The sequence below is a fragment of the Herpailurus yagouaroundi genome, unplaced genomic scaffold (genome assembly GCF_014898765.1).
Source record: "Herpailurus yagouaroundi ecotype Mexico unplaced genomic scaffold, PumYag 222, whole genome shotgun sequence".
In the NCBI taxonomy this organism is placed as follows: Eukaryota; Metazoa; Chordata; class Mammalia; order Carnivora; family Felidae; genus Herpailurus; species Herpailurus yagouaroundi.
The window spans coordinates 17,937,533-17,955,536 of NW_024412453.1; the positions used below are offsets into that span (position 1 = coordinate 17,937,533).

The 18,004-nt window shown below is 62.2% G+C and overlaps 2 protein-coding genes and 1 long non-coding RNA gene across 7 annotated transcripts; 1 reads left to right on the forward strand and 2 right to left on the reverse strand.

The window, feature by feature from the left end:
* Nucleotides 1-3,060, reverse strand: DNASE1L2 (deoxyribonuclease 1 like 2). The gene is given in 8 exon segments (XM_040459407.1): nt 1-347; nt 704-955; nt 1,051-1,167; nt 1,169-1,343; nt 1,425-1,508; nt 1,602-1,690; nt 1,783-1,942; nt 2,227-3,060. Coding segments are annotated over 7 exon segments (915 nt in total). The 5' UTR covers nt 1,927-1,942; nt 2,227-3,060; the 3' UTR covers nt 1-293.
* A 38-nt stretch (nt 3,061-3,098) lies between these two features.
* E4F1 (E4F transcription factor 1) lies at nt 3,099-12,689 on the reverse strand. Of its 5 annotated transcripts, none has more exons than XM_040459387.1 (14): nt 12,507-12,689; nt 10,131-10,282; nt 8,774-8,879; nt 6,360-6,553; nt 6,131-6,251; nt 5,859-6,011; nt 5,596-5,765; nt 5,064-5,273; nt 4,684-4,789; nt 4,370-4,587; nt 4,011-4,209; nt 3,786-3,928; nt 3,643-3,705; nt 3,099-3,554 (listed from the first exon to the last, which is right to left on the reverse strand). In XM_040459387.1, exons 1-14 carry the CDS (start codon nt 12,664-12,666, stop codon nt 3,198-3,200), a joined length of 2,352 nt encoding a protein of 783 aa, XP_040315321.1. In that variant the 5' UTR covers nt 12,667-12,689; the 3' UTR covers nt 3,099-3,197. The 5 variants fall into 5 exon arrangements, with proteins under 5 accessions (XP_040315321.1, XP_040315320.1, XP_040315319.1 ...); XM_040459386.1 differs by having other exon boundaries at nt 4,684-4,792; XM_040459385.1 differs by having other exon boundaries at nt 5,850-6,011.
* Nucleotides 12,669-15,005, forward strand: LOC121019691 (uncharacterized). Its single transcript, XR_005785740.1, has 2 exons — nt 12,669-12,779; nt 13,734-15,005. It is a non-coding gene; the product is annotated as an uncharacterized LOC121019691 (long non-coding RNA).
* Nucleotides 15,006-18,004: the final 2,999 nt, after the last annotated feature.

Here is an 18,004-nt window from a genome sequence, read left to right on the forward strand (position 1 = left end):
GCCGACCAGTGTGTGGTCCTGGCTAAGCGCTCACTCCCGTTTATTGAGCACAGCCACACGCCCGGCGCCCTGTAGGTGCTCCTCACAAGGAGGAGACAGATGTCGTAGCCCATTTTACAGATGGGGAGACAGGCTGAGTGGGCCTGTGATGTGTCCACAGCCTCTTGTCCAGCCAGCCCTGCCCCACGGCTTGCTGGGGCTTGGCCAGCCATCCAGAAGGAGATCTGTGGGGGCCAGAGTCCTCCTCAGGTCGAGTCTGGAGGCGGCGTGCCCTGACCAGGCCTGGAAGGTTTTCAGTGGGACTTCAGGGTCACCTCCACAGGAAAATGGTCACTGATGGCAAGGGCCTGGAGGGAGAGGAAGGGGGGCCTGCTGGGCAACCTCTCCTCCCTTGCAAGCTCCACCCCCTCCACCTCCCACACCCCCACACCCCGCCCCGGGAAGGGGGGGGGGGGGGGGGGCCCGCGGGCATCTACAGCCCACTGTGCTGCCTGCAGGTGGCATGGGGCACGGACTGGGGACCCCACTCCAGAAGAGGCCAAGGGCATCTCCTCCCACCATCCCACAATTGTTCCTTTCGGCTAGAACTGAGCCCCTAAGGGCGCTTCCGAGACACTAGTGCGGGGAGGGGCGCCCCCGGCCGTGGGCAGCAAGACACTGGCCACCCCCACGCCCATCAGTTCCCCGCCACCCCCACGCCCACCTGAGTCTGGTCCAGGCCGAACTCCTCCTGGAAGTCGTGCACAGCGGCCGACTGGGGCTTCAGGCTCCTGCGCAGGCGGGCGCCGCACACCACGATGCGGTCGTAGGCGCAGTCCGAGTTGCCCACCGTGGTGTCCGCGCTGTCTGGGATGAGCCACTTGAAGACCTCGCTACTGCGCAGGCGGATTGCCGGCCAGTCCTGCGCCCTCACGTAGCTGCAGTCCGCATTGAAGTCGCCCAAGAACAGCAAGTCCTGCGGGGCCGCGAAGCCGGGGCTGAGCCCGCGAGAGGGACGCGCCCCCCACCCCCACCCCGGACGCGCCCGCTGGGGGCGGGAGCGGGACTTACGTCGGTGCCCCATTTGTCGATCACGTCCAGGTACACGTCGTAGAGAGCGTCGATCTCCGCCACGGCCTGGTGCGGCGCCGCGTGCAGCGGGATCAGCACTAGCTCCCCGGCAGCTGCGGAAGGCGCGTGTCAGAGGCGGGGGGTGGGGCGGGGCGGGGGCGGGGCCGCGGAAGGGGAGGGGCGGGGCCTTACCCGAGCCGGGGGCGGAGAACTTGACCACGAAAGGTTCACGACTGAAGGCGTCCTCCGGGTCCGGGTACTGGTACGTGTCCACCACCGACACCGCGTCCTTCCTGGGGGAAGGAGACTGGTGGTGGCGCTGAGCCGGCCCCCTCCTGCCCTGCGCGCCCAGGCCCCGCCGCCCCGCCCCTCACCTGTAGACGAACAGGTACATTTCTTTGTACTGGTCCCGACCCAGGGGCTCGCTGCTCACGAAGCTGTACTCGTGCCTGGACACGCTGCGGAGACAAGGGCCAGGCCCGCGGTCAAGTCACCCGCCGGGCCCTGCGAGCCCGGCCTGGGCTCCGAACGCTGGACCCTGTCCCCCGCACCTGTTGATCTGCTCCATGAGCGCGGACACGGCGCTCAGGTCCGGGTCTCGCACCTCCTGCACCAGCGTGATGTCATAGCCAGCCACGATCTGGGGGAGGGGCCGGCAGGTGCGGGGTCACGCGCCGGCGAAATCACCGGAGAAGCCCAGCTGTGGCCCCGCCTCCCGGCCCCTGGCCTCACTTGCGCAATGACACCGCCGCAGGCTGGGTCCGACACTTTGCTGTCGCCAAAGCTCTGGATGTTGAAGGCTCCGATGCGCAGCGCCGCGGCCCCGGCGGCCCCCAGCGCCCAGAGCGCGGCCATTAGGGCCCGGAACCCACCCATGGCGCGGAGCGGGCGGCTGGGAGTGACAGAGACGCTCCTGAGTTTGAATCTGGAGTCAGACACACCAAGCCGCCCCTCTCCGCCCCAGCCCCGGGGCCACGGGGGCCGGTGAGAACGCTTGACACAGAGGTTCCCTGCGTCTCCATGTCTCCCCAGTGGTGCACTAGGCTTACCGTGGCCCTTCTCCATCGTAGGGAAACTGAGCCCCAAATACAAGCACCCCATTCCCATCCAGCCCCCTGGTCAGCCCAGTCCTCCCCAGCCACGGGCACCCCCACACAGGCCGGCTCCATCACTCACCTGGGATGCGGATGGGGCAGCAGCCGAGGCTCAGGATCTAGGTCAGAGATCCAGGCTGGGGGTGTGTCTGTGGCACAACACAGACTCCGCGCTTGGTGGGGCAGCAGTTCTGGTGCCAGGGCTCAGGCGGGTATTTGAGGCCCTGGTCCAGGGAGGGGCTGGACTGCTCTGGGTCCGCCCCCTCAATGAAGCTGGACGCTGGAACTCCTGGTGGCCAGTCCCAGGGAGAGCCCTGACGGCCAGGTGGCAGAGGCATCCACCCTGGGCCTGCTCTGGTGCCCCCAAGCCCATCAGAAGCGGGACTCCGCAGACTCTGACCGCCTCCCAGCACCATGTCAGGACTGGATAAGAGGGTCAGCCATCCAAGGTCCAGTCCTTGTTCCTGTCCTCCCCCCACCCCCCAAAACTAGGTCATCCAAAATCTCCCTCCTTCAGCGGCACCTTCTGGGAAAACAACGCAGTGCAGGCCTGTCCCCCCACACGCTGTCACCTCAAGGGAAAAAGCCTTGGTCCCCTGTCCCAACAGACAGCACCAGGGCTGGAGGCGGGGAAACGGCATCCCCTTCCACCCACCGGGGGGGGGGGGGGGCTCAGGAAGCTGGAGTCACAACTCCCACTGGGCAGGGCAGCAGGAGGAGGCTGCCTGTCCACATGCCAGTGACACCCACACACCGCCAAGGCGCCGCCAGCCCCTCCGGAGCCCTGGGCGGGGCGGCCGGGCATGAGAGTCCAAAGGGTGGCCCGGGCAGGTGTGCTGCCACAGGGAAACCTGCCAGGACAGTGGCCCCAGACCCCGAGGCTGCCGCTGCCACGGCAACATCACAAGTGGCAGATTTTCACATTTTATTGTAAAGCAACAAAAAACTATTTACACTCCCATATCCCCTCTGAACACCTGAATTCTGTGTTCTTTCTTCTCTGGGTCCTCGCCCCTACCCAGCCCAGCCCCCAGGACCCTGCAGGCGGCCACGCTAGACAATGACCGTCTGCACCTCGAGCTGGCCCTCCGGTGAGGCGATGACCAGCTCGCCCGCATGCTCTAGGATTTCAATGTCCTCTGACGAAACCATGGTCACGGTGGCCTGCTCGGCGCCATTTGCACCCGCACGGGCCGTGAGCACGGTGCCCTCACTGATGGCCGAGGCCAGCGTCATGGCCACCTGTTCCGTCAGGCTCTCAGGGGTGGCGATGGTGATGGTGTCGGCGGCAGCCGCCTCTGGGCCCAGCCCCGCCTCCTGGTCCATAGTCACATTCTGCACGATGATCTGGTGACCGGCGCTGGCCTGGTGCACGATCTGCTGTACCACCTTCATGATGTGGCTGTCCACCTGTGGGGGCTCACCGCTCAGCTCGCGCTGCGGAGGGGCGGGGACGGGGGCCCACACCACCCTCCTTGGCCCTCCCCCAGCCCCTCACCTCTGTCTGGGCGCCCTCAATGATCTCCGCGGCTTCGCTAGCCTCCGCGTCGTCCGCAGCAGCCTGGACACGGGTCAGAGGTCAGCCGACCCCAGGGGAGGCTCCCCCACGCCACCATCCCACCCCGCCCCTGCCGCACCCACCTCAATGATGTACTCCTGGGTGTCGGCCACGACGGAAGAGAACTCAACCAGCACGGCGTGCGGGTCCTCAGCGAGGACTGCGGCGGCGGCCGCGGGGCTCTCCTCGGCCACCAGCAGCTCCTCCACCTCTAGCAGGCAGCCGCCTGGGGCGGGGGGGGGGGGGGGCCTGGTCAGCACGCCGGGCACCCCTCCCCGCCCTCGCCCCCCACCGCGCCGGGCCCTGACCTTTGGTGCGCAGGTGCCTGTTGAGGGTGCCGTGCTCGGCGAAGCCCCGGCCACAGCGGTAGCACTTGAAGGGCTTCTCGCCCGTGTGGTGCCGCACGTGCCGCACCAGGGAGCCCTTCTCCCGGAAGCCACGGCTACAGAACGGGCACACGTGCGGCTTCTCCTCCAGGTGCGTCCGGAAGTGCACCTGCTGGGCGTTCTGTGGACCCGCACCGTCAGTGCCGGCCTGGCCTCGGCCTCTGGGCCAGGCCGGAGGGGCTGGGGGAGGGGCTGTGTGGTCAAGAGGCAGGGACGGGACAGGGATCTGGCCCAGGAGAGGGGAGCCCTTGGGTGTCAGGGGTCGGGGCCCGAGCACCCACCTTGGTCTTGTAGCACTTGCCACACTCAGGACACGGATAGGGCCGCTCATCTGAGTGGACGCGCCGGTGGCCGCGGACATGTGCGATGGTCTTGTAGAGCTTCCCGCAGTCTCCGCAGCGGAAACGTCGCTCGTGCACGTGAACCTCCTGGTGCTTCTTGAGCAGGTAGGCCTTGGGGAAGGCCTTGCCACACTGCACGCATGTGAACGGCCTCGGCCCTGGGGCCGCACGGGATGTCAGGCCGGGTCGCCACCCAAGGGCCCCAAACACACATCCTGGCTGGCTGCCAGGTGCCCCCCACTCCTGCCACCCACCTGCGTGGCCCCTTTTGTGGGCCTCCAGGGTGGCCGCCGTCGGGAAGGTCTCACTGCATTGAGGGCACGGGTGGGTCCTAGGCACGGCTGAGGGCCCGCTGGCCACCTGCTGGCGGGCGGGGGGAGGTGTCCCGGCATGCCTCCAGCACCCACTGCGGGCTGGACCCCAGCAGCACCAAGAACAGAGCCGTGGCACCCCCCACACCGGCAAGCTCCACCATGAGCCCAGGGAAGGCAGTAAATGGGGGGAAATCACTGCAGAAAGTGGCTCAATGTTTCCACCCCAGGGAACACAGCAAGGACGGCTCCAGGGCCAGGGTCGTGACCCTGTACCCAAGGTCTGACCCCCAAAGGAGCTCGCCAGTGGCGCAGGCACCTACTGTCTCCACTGGCTCCACCTCCAGCAGCGGCAGCTCCGGGGGACCATCTCCCAGGGGCTGGGGACTGGGTGCCGCAGGAGGGGCTTGCTCCAGGGCCCCCTCTTCTTCAGTGACACGCTCAAGGACAATGCCGGAGTTCTGCATGGCCTGGTGCAGCAGGTTCTCACGGCCACCCTCACCGGAACAGGGAAGCTCCTCGGAGCCGGGGGGCTGTGGGCAGGCAGACGGAGGGCAGCTGGTCAGGCAGAGACACTCGGTACCCACTTGCACGCACTACACGGAGCAGAGCCAAGGGGCCCCAGGGGCACTGTGCATACGTCTTGGGGAGCCCCACAGCCCATTCCACCTCACCTCCAGCTCCCTGTCCCTCACCCCTCCCTGCCCTCTGGCATGCCATTGGTCTCCTGTCTCCCCTGCAACCACACTGAGCACCAGGAAGGCAGGCCAGCTTGGTCCCGTTCCCGCTGGAGCCAGTGACCGGCACAGAGCCCGGCACTGAGCGGACAGAGGCCAGCCCCTGACCTGCCCGCACCTCTGGGGCCAGGGCTTTCATGCCCAAGGGAAGTTCTTGCATCTGGACATGGACTTCGTGGATGACAGTGCCCTTGGCGTCTGTCACCAGGTGAATCACAGGCGATGTCTCCATAGGTTCGCCCGTCACCGATGATGATGTAACGGTCCCCACGGTGGAGGCGCCAGATCCTTTAAGGCAGAACCAGGAGAGTCCCTGAAGAGACCGCTGACCAGGGCAGCACCCAGGCCCGGGCCAGGGTGGGGAGCCCCTACCTCGCGGACCTGCAGGCGTGTCCTCTTTGCCCACAAGCACGTCCTTGCTCGTGCTGAAGCGAATCTTTTCGGTGCACGGGGTCAGAGACTTGAGGTGCCGGGTCAGCGCACCCGACTCCCGGAAGCTCTTCCCGCACTTGGCGCACTTATAGGGGCGCTCATCTACAGAGAGGGCAGGGTCAGCCCCGGGGCCAAGGGGCAGGCAGGCCCCCAGCCACAGCCTCATGTTCCCCCCAGAGGCAGGGGCCACAAGGCCGGCTCACGGCCCCCTCCTGGCTCACCCGTGTGCCGCCGGTGGTGCCGGATGAGCGAGCCCTTGGTCCGGAAGGACGCCCCGCACAGCTTGCACTCGTGGTCCTTACGGCTGCTGTGGGTGACCATGTGGGCCTTGAGGATGCTGCCCTGGGGGAGAACGGGGAAGCAGGGCTCAGGCACCTCCCCGGCGGAAGTGGGAGGGAGGCCCGGCCCCACCTGCCGGCGGGGCCCCGAGCACACAGCCCCCGGCCTCACCGTCTTGAAGGTCTTGTGGCACAGCGCGCACACGTATCGGCCGTCCTTGTTCACCAGCAGCTTGACCTGGGCCTGCTCGCCCTCCCCGGGAAGGCCCGGGCCCTGACGGCTGGGGCTCCCTGGGGCTTCCGCCATCTCGTTGTCCCCCGGCTCTGCCTCGGCGGCCACAATGACCTCTTTGATGTGTCCACCGCCTGAGAAGAGGGTCAGCCTGAGCCTCGAGACTCTGCGGGCCCTGCCACCTCCTTTGATCCCTGCCTGGGGACGTTGCTAGGACACGGTGGAGCTGTCCTGACAGCCCTCCAGCTCCAGGGCCTAGTATCTGCTCCCTGAGCTGGAGGCCGCCCAGAGGAGCTCCAGGACCCCAGAATGTGCCCAGTGGGGAGACCCACCATGAGCACCGGTGCCCCCTCCTAAGCCAAGGAGCGCAGGACCGGATGTGTGCAGGGGTCCTGCCCCCTCTGAGGACAACTGAGTGCCAGCACAGAGACGGTGGATGGCCCGGCCCCGCTCACTGCACCGGCTCCCACTGTCAGGTAAGAAAGATGCCTCGGGGAGCGGGGGGGGAGGTCACCCACTGTGTCTTGAGGCAGGCAGGCTGGGGACCCTCCCGGGAGAGTGACTGCTCCCGAGAAACCTGGAGCTGCTTGAGGAAGGAGGCCTGGCCTTGGCGCCTCTCACGGGTGATGAAAAGTTCTGACAACGTGCAAAGCTAAGCTGTAAACACACTTCATGATTTCTGCTCATAAAAACGACACGTGGGAAGCGGCTGTAAAGCCACTTCTTAGGAACCATCTCAATCAGTCAGACATAGTGTGTTGACAAGCCATTCTCACACAGAATGCAAGCACCGTGACTCAGACAATTAAGGCCATCTCTCGCCCATGCCCTGGCTTATGCGCTGGATGCTCTATCTTTGCTCCGCCCCAGAAGCAAACCTCCAGAAGGCCAGGGACCTCTGCCAGGCGAGGACTTGGGGTAGAGCGTGGCACAAGACACAGCAGGCGGACGGCTCAAGGAAGTGAGAACAGGGCTGCCCTGAGTCCAGAGATGAAAAGCAAGTTTGTTTCCAGCCAAGAGGCAGGAGGGCCGGGAAGAGGTATCTGGCCCCCCACACAGCCCCTGCCGACTGTGGCCCCTGGCCCCCCAATCCTGGGAAGCCAGCAACTGGCAGTTTAGGACTCTAGCCAACCCTGGAGCAATGAGTAGCAGACTCCTAGCAGGCATGTGGTGCACCCAAGATGCCTGCAAAGGGGGAAACTCCCAAGGGGGCAGAGAGGCAGGAGGTACCCAGAGGGGAGCCCTCAGAGCACAGGGACGAGCCACCGAGCAGCAGGTGTGGGCCAGCTGGAGGTCAGGGGGGCGGGAAGGGGCCTGGCTAGAGGTGCCACCCAACCCCAGGGGATTTGTTTTCCCATATGATACCATCCAGGGCCAGAGCACGGCCCCACCCCCCACATGACAACATTCCTATCCAGAATGGCGACAGGTGAATGGGTGAATGTCCCTGTCCGCAGGAATGTCAGGCAGGGGAAGGGACAGCATGGAGACAAGGACGGATGTCCGGCTGCCTCCCTGAGGTGGGTCCGTGGCAGAAAGGCCTACTCTGCGGCTCCCCTCCCGAGGTCTCCACCCCTCTTCCTGCCCCATCTGGTCCCAAGGGCTTCCCAAGGCCAAGGTGTACCTGTCACCCAAACCCACATCCTGTGCAGCCGCCCACTCAGGCACCTGCCAAGACTCCTGCCCAGCAGACCCGTAGATAACAACCCTTCCTTCCAAGCTGGGCAGCAGGCTGCACCCTCCTGTCCGGCTGCCTTTGAAGGCTCCCCCTTCCCATTCCAGACCTATCAACTCCCCCCTCTCCCACTGCACACCAGCAAGGCACTCGAACTTAAAAAGAGCCATCAAAGAGGCTGACTGGGCACTATACGCTCATAAAAGCCAGGTGAGAATCAGGGCAGGAGTTGCCACCCCCACGGGGGTGGGGGGACAGCCAAGGTCAGACAGCAGGTCTGGACAGGGCTGGAGCCACCGGTGCATCCTGTGCATACCCCAACCTGACCCATCAGAGTGGACTGTGGGGTGGGGAGCAGGAACCGGGGTTGGCAGAAAAATGGGGAAGATTCCAGAAGGACCAGGGAAGGGCCAGGGAAGCAGCAGGAGCAAGCAGCCAGCTCGTGACTGTGCACAAAGTGAGGACTCCCTGAGCGCAGGCCACACGCCCCCCCTCTCCTGGCGGGCGGGGCTTGGTGCCCAGTGCTCACTCTGGAGGTCCTCGGCCCTCCTCAGCCAGGCTTTGCTCTCAGGAGAGCAGAGGGTCACAGCAGCAAGGGTCCCTCGCCTCCAGCCCTAACCACAAACAGCTGTGCTGAGAGCCACACATGGACAGACACTGGGAGACCGCGCCGGCTTACCCACGATGTCGGGGGCGTGGCTGATGTCTGTCGTTAATGCGGCCGTCTCCACCACGATGTGGGCCACCGTGATGGGCTCCTCCGGGCCGGCCACCGCTGGCACCACCTGCCGTGGGGGGACAGGGGACAGAAAGGATTTTCCTGCAGGGCTCCAGAGTTCCCTTGGCTTGGAGAGGGAAGGCTTGGGTTTATCTCCACATGGGAAGGCTGCGGTGGGACCTGTCATCTCCCCCGACATCTCTCCCACCCTAGTCCCTCCAACCCACGCCTAAGGGGTCAGCCCCGTCACTCAAACGCCCCTGGCCACCATGGGCCGGATGCAGAGCAGCGAGCACCCTTGCAGAGGGCTCCCGGGAGAAGTGACCGGCAGTTCCAGCCCGAAGCCCAGTTGGCTGTGCAGGGATGAAGGTCAGCACCCTCACCCACCAGCCCCAGCCAAGCTATCAAGTGATGTGGGTCCAGGGGCCTTCCTAGAGGAAAGGGCACCACCGGGAGGGGCCAGGAAAGAGCACAGGGTCTGAGGGAGATGGCTGTAGTCCCACCGTCCTCTGGGCCATTCCCTGTGACGAGCTGAGGCGGCTGACATCTCCCAGAGCCTCCTTTCCCAATGCCATCCGACGAGGGGCCCAAGAACACCACTGTGCAAAGGTGCTGGGGACCTTCAGAGGCCTGGATGCGTACAGCCCGAGCACGTGCAGCATGACAACCTTGGCCATGTTTATGACAAAGTGCCAGGACTCCCAGAGCCACCCTTTGCAGGATCCCGAGAAACCATGTGTCAGGGGTGCCTGGGCGCTCAGGTGGTTGAGCATCTGACTCTTGTTTCGGCTCAACTCATGATCTCACAGTTTGTGAGTTCAAGCCCCACGTCAGGCTCTGTGCTGCTTGGGATATTCTCTCTCTCTCTCTCTCTTCCTCCCCCAGCCTCTGTCTCTCTGTCAAAATAAATAAATAAATTTTAAAAAGGAAAAGAAAAAGAAACCGTGCGTACAGGGCAGGAGAGAAGCCAAAAGAACAAAAGCCACCATGACAGCCCTGAGCCACTGAGCCAGGACAGACCCTGAGGCTCCAAGAAAGGAGGGATGTCAATTGTGCAGGCTTCAGCCAGAGGCTGCTGGGAAGGCAGGGCCATCCCAGGCCATCCAGGAAACCAGGAACACTGCCAAGCTCTTAGGGACAGGGCCCAGGCTCCCTCACCCATGACCAGATGCCTGTCCTCTGTCCACCCCCGTGCCACAGGGAACCGGCTGCACAGGTCTGTCAGGGCACGCACACACCCCTTCCCAGACACCAGGTGAGCCCAAGGAGGAGGGCGCACATGTGCGTGGACGTGTGGTGGCAGGTGGAGAGGGCTCACCTCCTGGCCCAGCAGCGCAGCAGCAGCAGGGGCGGCAGGCAGGGCCTCCTGAGGGGCCCGCTGGCAGACTTTCTGGAGTTTGTGCTGAACAAAGTCTTCCAAGGCAGTGAACTCGGCCTGGCAGCGGCCACATCTGTGCACATCGTCCTCATCTGCAACAAGCCTGTGCTCAGTGGGGCCTGGGAGGGCCTCCAGCCCCAGGCCAAACCCACCGAAGGGTGCCATCGGACCACAGGCACCTTCCGGCCTCTGGTGACCTGCGGGAGAGGTGCCCACCCCAGGGAGAACAGCATCCAGCAGGTGGGGGCCCCAACCTGAGAGTTAGACTGCAGAGATCCAGTGAGGCTGCCGTGCCCAAAGCCCCCACTTCAGAGATGAGGGGACAGAGCCCCAGGGAGCAGCTAAGAGGTGGAGGGATTCACCCAAGCCGGTTTGGGGACAGCGGAGGACCAGAGTTTAAGACTGCTTCATCGGCTCCGAACGGGCAGGAGCTCCCTCTTCTGGAGAAGACACTCAGGGCGGAACTTCCCAGAGAGGCTCCACACCCCAGGCTCAAGTCCCTCACCATGTAGGCTGACCATGCCTGCCCCAGGTCCTACAGCAGGCACTTCCCACTCACTGAGCCCCTCCTGGGTGCCAGGCACCTCACTGGGGATGTCCCCAAATCCAGCCAGCGCCCTGAGGAAATAAGGATGACTATTCTCATTCCAGGAAAATCACCTGAGATTCAAGACCACCCAGCTGGTGAGTGTTCGGGCTAGAATCTGGACCTGAGGGTCTACTCCAGACGCCCCGCTATTTGCACAAAGGGATGGGAGGATGCTCCTTGTGCTTCTATAAAAGTCTGCCAGTTCCCACCACCTCACATCCGGTCCCACATCAAGGTCAAACCCAGGCCTGGCACACGGAAGGATCCCAGTCCATGTCTTTTGACTCAGTGAGCAAACAAAGGCCCACACCACAACCATGACGGGCCCACACAAGACCACCTGCCAGAGGGCGATCCCCTCCAGATGGTTCGCAGTCACAAGCGAAGCACTGACGTGCCCACCACCCTTTTAACCTTCCCCCCTTGCTCTCCAAGTCTGACTCGCTGTTGCCAGCGAAGGAACGCCCACCACAGAAGGGGACACACTCCGCCCCGTGTAACAGTGACAAGGCTGGGGGCAAGCACAGCAGGGCCCAGCAACCTCCAAAGAGATCCCTCTCCAGGCTGGCACTGCCCCTAGTGGTACTGCCCCTCCCCCAGCTGGAATAAGAAGGAGCAAGAAAAAACCATGCGCTGAGCATAGGAGTTCTGCGGAGACGGGGGCCACTACCCCAATATCGCTAGCCAGCCCCCTCCTGTCTGGCCCAGTCTATAGCCTCATGAGACAAGCTCGGAGGAGAGAGACCCAACTTCTGTCTGCACAAGCTGTCAGGGCGCCCGGTAGTCCGCTCTGCCCTCAGCCAGTTGCCACCGGCTCCGTCTTCCTTCTCACCGGGGTCCGGGGAGGCAGCGCAGCCCAGAAGGTAGGGGAGTCGGTTGAGGAGTCACACAGCCCTGGCATCCAGTCCAGTCCTTGCTACTTACTAGCTGGGTGACCTGGTCACCTTCACACCTTTGAACCCCAATTTCCCGCATCCACAAAATGGGAATGAATCACAACAACAACAACAACAACAACAACAACAACAACAGGAGCGTCCAGGGTTGGTTTGAGGACAAAAACGCTGATGCCTGGTAAGTGCTTAACACGTTTTTAGCAGCAGCAGCAGCGGCGGCGGCGGCGGCGGCGGCAGCAGCATCCCCTGCCCAGGACCAAACAGCGAAAGTGGCAGGTGTGGGATGGAGCCCGCAGACCGGCTCTCCACCACTGGGCTCTGCTGCCTCCCCGAGGGGCAGCCGGGGGCCTGGGGGGGAGGCCCCGCCCCACCGCACCCCCAGCCTCCAGCCCCACCCCAGCCAGGGCTCTAGAAACCCGTCAGGTGCATTGGGAGGGGGCCCAGAGGAGGGCGGGGCCTTGCCCAGACAGGGAGGCGAAGAGGCGCCTGACCGCCGGCCTGAGGGCCAAGGCCGCCAGTGGAGGCGACGGCAGAGGTCTACACACGAGCAACCCCACAGCCTTGGGCACCTGTGAGTACCCGCGAGTGGGCACCGAGGCCCATGGGGTGATGGGCGTCCCACAGGAGAGGCCCGAGGGTCTGAGGAAGCCGGGGAGCGCGTGGAGGGCCATGCAGGACCCCTTGGGGACCCGTGAGGTCCGCAAGGAACCGGGGTCTGGGACGGTCGGTCGCGTCCACAGCTTAGGCCCTCGGAGCCGCCTCCAAACCAGGACTGAGCCGTCCCCACCCCGGCCGCGCCCGACCCTGTCAGGCCCCGTCAGGCCCTGTTACCTTCTTCGCTAAAGGGCGCCGGGAGGCCGAGGAACCCGCCAGGAGCCAAGGCCGCCGCCGCCGCCGCCGCGACCCCGCCCTCGCCCGCCTCCCGCCCGGCTTCGGCCCGGGCTTCTGCCGTATGCGCGGCCGTCACCCGCACTGCCATCGCGCCCTCCATGTCGCAACGCGCCGCAGGAAGATGGCGGATTTACGACCGTGTCGTCATAACAACGGGCCGCGCTGAGGCGAGCGAGAGAAAACGACAAGAGGAGGCCGACGGGGCGGAGCCAGGTGGGTTTGACAGACAGGCAGCGGGGCGGAGCCTAGGAAGAGAGGCCTAGAATCTCAGAGGCGGGGCCAGACTCCCGGAGAGAAGGCAGGGGGAGGGGCTGCTCGGGGGCGTGGTTACGCTGGAGCGGACTGACTGGCAGGCGGAGGGGCGGGGACAGAGGCGGGCCCGAGGGGCGGGGCTGGGTGAGGCGGAGGCGTGGCCATGCCGGAGGAGCGAAGGGCTTGGTTCCCCGAGCGGCCCCGGAAGCTTCAGGAAAGGTTGAAGCAGACGTTCTGAGCCGGTGGTGCAGCCGCGGGCGCCCCGCCGGCGAGACACTGCCCCACCCCAGCAACGGCGGGTGGTGTGGTGCGCGGGTAGTGCGGTGCTCGTCGCCCCAGCCCCACCCCCTCGGGTCAGAGCCTCCCTTGTCGCCACGGTCGCCGGGAGGCACCCGATTTGGGTTTGGCTCACGGGTAGCTTCGCTAAGCCTTTTATACTTACGCCTATTTTTTAAATTGTAATAAATATACATAAGACTTGCCTTTAATGGCATTTAGTGCATTCACAACGTGCACACAGTGTGCATCACCACCGCCAAGTTCCAGAACATTGTCGTCATTCCAAGAGGAAACCTAACCCCTTAGCACTCACTCCCCATTCTCCCCTACTCCCAGCCCCTGGCAACTACTTTCACTCTGTAAGGATTTGCCTTTTCTGGATATTCTCAAATAAATGGAATTACACATGTGGTCTTGTACATCTGGCTTGTTTTGCTTAGCATAACGTTTCCCAGATTCATCCGTACTGGAAGCACGTCACTACATTTCTTTTTATAGGCTGAATAATATTACATCGCCAGGAAAGACCACAATTTATTTAGTCTTCGCATTCGGTTGGGTTGTTCCCACCTTTTCCACTATTATGAATAGTGCTGCCATGAACACACATGTACAAATTCCTTTTATTCTTTTCAGGTGATATTTAATTAGCTCTATGAAGCTAAGCACTTTACAGGATTTTCTCATTTAAGTACCAATCGCCCCCATTTTGAAGATGAAGAAACTGAGGCACAGTACTGATAGGACGCTTGCCCAAGGGCGGACTGGAGACGGAAGTCTGCACAGAGCCATGGGCTGGAAACCCACAGGATGTGCTCTCTCCCACATCAGTTATCTTCTGTGGCCCAGCCCTGTGCTGAATCCCAGAGACTCAGATGAATCAGAACTGGTCTCCTCCAGGAAGGCTAATCTCTAGAAAAGACCAAGCAGAGACTCAAGGGACGGGGCAGAGAGTAGACTGTTCTGCCCTGGCAAGGACACCAAGCAGAGACTGTCTCCATGCTGGGGCTGCCCAGCTGGGCCCCCGAGGACCCTTGGCCTGGCAGAAGCCGGCCTGTGTGAAGCACAGGTCAGACGGTCAGAGGTCAGACTGGGTAACAATGAGGTTGCTTTCTGCATGAGGCTTGCTCGCCAATGCAGGGGGATAGGCCGACGGTGTGAAAGCATTTCAAAAGGATCCCTCTGACTGCTGTGCGGATAAAAGGACCTCAGGGCCCATAGAGGCAAGAAGATCCCAGATGGATGGTCTCTGAGAGGGACAAACCGGAGGAAGACCGGGGGCTGGGGGGAGCTTGCGGAGGGGGCTTCTGGGAAGGTAGGACCAGGAAGACACCTCACTTAAGGATGTGCTGAAGAGTAATGGTGAAGCCAGCATCAGAGAGAGAGAGGAAGCCCCAGAGGAATGGGATAGGGCAGGGTCTCAAAGGCAGAGGACACCCTGAGTGTGGGTGGACACGAGGAGGAGCCGGCCCAGGGGAGACAGAGAGCCTGCCTGCCGCGTGCTCCAGAACCGTGTCCAGAGCGGACCAAAGCTCCTGCCTGGTGGCTCCCTGGGAGTCAGGAAAGGGCATCCTGCACCAGTGAGTCCCAGGTCCTGCGTTACGAGAGCCCAGGCAAGCCAGCGGGTACAGGGGCAGACAGGCCTAAGGTCGCTGAAAGGCAGAGTGGCCAGACAAAGACAGGAAAACCGGAGTCCCCACTCCCCCAAACAGCCTCCTCCCCGACCCAGCCCTCCGCGGCACGGGCTCCAGCGGCACCCTGTGTGTTTTTAGAGTCAGTGCTGTGCTGACCTGCTGTGGCCAGAGCCACGGAGACTCCATCACCCTTTATGAGGACTGCTCAACCTCTGTTCTTTGATGGACTTATTGAACCAATCCCGTGCTGAAGAATATTTAGATTGCTTCCGAATTTTTTTGTGTGCCACTTCAGTCCTTTTGAAATGACTCCCTTTTTTACTTAGCTCATTGGAAGCAATACCATCTGCGAAAACAGATTCAATGGCTACTTGCATTTTCTAATACGACTTTTTTCATGTTTGCTTATTTATTTTGAGAGAGAGAGAGAGAGAGTGAGCATGCAAGCAGGGGAGGGGCAGAGAGAGAGGGAGAGAGAAAGAATCCCGAGCAGGCTCCTCACTGTCAGCGCAGAACCCAACGTGGGGCTCGATCCCACGAACCACGGGACCATGACCTGAGCCGACATCAAGAGTCAGACCCGGCCTGCTGAGCCACCCGGGCACCCCCATTCGTTCCTAATACAATTTAAATCCATGCAAGGCTGTTAAAATTAAATAGCGTCTGGTGTCTGTCCTTGTACCATCTAAATCCGTGCCCCGTATAGCCTGCAGGGGGGGCTTCCTCACTTTGGGGAACCCTGGCGCCATCCATTCGCAGGTGTACACCGAACGTCTACTGTGTGTCGGGAACACATCATGACCATGATGCACTCCTCCCCCATCTATACAGGGCACCTCACTCAAGGTCAGCCCCCCTGCCATAAAGTGCACTGTCCCTTCCAGCCTCCTGCAGGACCATGACCACAACCACCTCCCCTCTCGACACTGGCCGCCCCACCTTTCCCACCATGCCAGCTCAGTCCCTACAACCCACAGGACGTGTCAAACCAATCAGGTATGGCAGAGCTCCACTTTGGAGTCAACTGAGTTTAATCCCAACCCTACCTCGTCCAGCCAGTGACTCTCTCTGGCTGTTTCCTCATCCACGAATGGGGACACTAATAGCCTCTGCCTCTTAGGGCTGTAATGCAGGTGAGGAGCAGGGCTCAGTGCCTAGATGCTTACCAGTGCCCAGGAGACCAAGGCACCCGGGCAGGTATTGCACACGCTGGCCCATGGCTGGACAGCAACAGCACTGGCCAGTGTACCATATACCCTGGATGCTTCTGGGTGAAAGCAGGATTTCTGGTCTTCTGTCAAATCCAGCTCTTCCCTGCGTCAGCTCCACCACCAAAACTAAGTGGGAAGACACAGGGAGGAAGGTGCTCCCCTTGTGGGCAGTGGGTGCACCAGGCAGGAACACTTTGCATGCCCTGCCTTTGTGGGCCACGGCCCCTCCAATCTCCTCCAGGGGTTCCCGGGCCAACAGAGACCAGCAGAAACGAGCCATGTATAAAAAAAACAGGGCCCTAAGGGAACTGAGGTCACTGGTTTTACCTCATGGGTTTGGGGGTGGGAGTGGGTCCAGAGCAGACTTTATGGAGACCTGGGGCCCAAGAGAAGAGCAGGAGTTTGACACTCTGGGAGCTGGGGGTCTGGGGCACCTGTCACAGGGTAGGCTTTCAAGAAACCGGGCCCTTTGTAATTCTGCTCCCTGGCCCTACTGGAAGTAATAACAATAAACATACACCTACCTGTGAACTTGCAGTTCCAATCGCAATTATATTTCACCCAAGAGAAATGAGTGCCTGGGTCCACAAATGAGTGTGTAGGAACCAGAATGTTCACAGAAGTATTATTTACAATGCTCCCAAACTGCAAACAACCCAATGTCCACCTACTGGAGAACAGACCGTCGGATGTATTCTTACAAGGGCTCACATGGCAATTAAAACGACAGAAAAGGATGGATTTCCCAGACATTGTGTCGATCCATAGAAGCGAGACTCATGGCAAGTCTGTGAGACCATCTGGAACAGGCAGAGGAGGCTATGACTCATTCCATGGTGACAGAAGTCGGAAAAGTGGTTGGGGGAGGGGTATCCGCTATTGACTGGCTGAGGGACTGAGAGGGAACTTTCTGGAACGAGGGAAATATTCTCTGGCTTGATGTGGGTTGTGTTCACACAGGCGTATAGGTATGTAAAATTCCATCAAGCTGCACACTTAAGATCGATGCACTTTTACCGTGTATGAGGCCTCAATAAACGTTAACAATGATACCAAATAAGATGATGGTAAGTGCTGTGTTGTACGCAGTGTCTTCTTAACCCCTAAGCCTGCCGCCTTGTAATAACTCGTTCGCATGACCACTAAGGCAATCCCGCCGCCTTATAATAAATAACCCGTTCACAGTACCACTAAGGCACAGGGAGAATGTTTAAAAAAAATTTTTTTTTTTCTTTACACTTATTCATTTTTGAGAGACAGAGCACAAGCGGGGAGGGGGCAGAGAGAGAGGGAGACACAGAATCCGAGGCAGGCTCCAGGCTCTGAGCTGTCAGCACAGAGCCCCACGCGGGGCTCGAACTCACCAACCCCGAAATCATGACCCGACCCAAAGTCGGACGGTTAACCGACTGAGCCACCCAGGCGCCCCTTAGGGAGAGCGTTTTTGCAAAGGACCGGATATGGGAACGCGAGGCCTGCCGGGACGGAGCCCCGGGATGCACTCGGCACTCAGCCGTAATCGGCTCACGCGCTAACACCGTGTCCGTCCGCAGCGTGCCCAGGGCGGAGGGCACGGCCCGGCGCCGCCCAGGAAAGGTGCAGGCGTGACGCCGACCCCAAGGCGGACCTCTCCGCCCGCCACAACGCCCCGCCGCGCTCCTGCCGCGGAGAAGCCAGCCAATCGGCAGCCGGCCCGGCCCGGGGTCACTCGATTAAGGGCCTCCGTCACCTAGGCTGACCACGCGGCGCCAATGGGCGAGCTGCCCTGCGGCCGCCAATGAGCTGCGGCCTTACGTCCAGCGCCGGCTCTGGGCTCCTCCGCAGCGTTTCCGCAGTGAACGCTCCTCTCCGAATGCCGGTTGGCTCCCTTCCAGCCAATCACCGGGGAGCCTCGGACTCAATAGCCAATGGCCGCCCGCCTCCCAGTGCCGGGCCGCGACGGTTGGCGCTGAGTTCCCGCAGCCCGCGGGAGGCGGGGGCGGATTGGCGCAGGTGGCGTCCAATGGGCGGCGCGCGCGAGGAGCGGGGCCAATGAGCGCGCCGGGGGCGGGGCGGGAGCTGC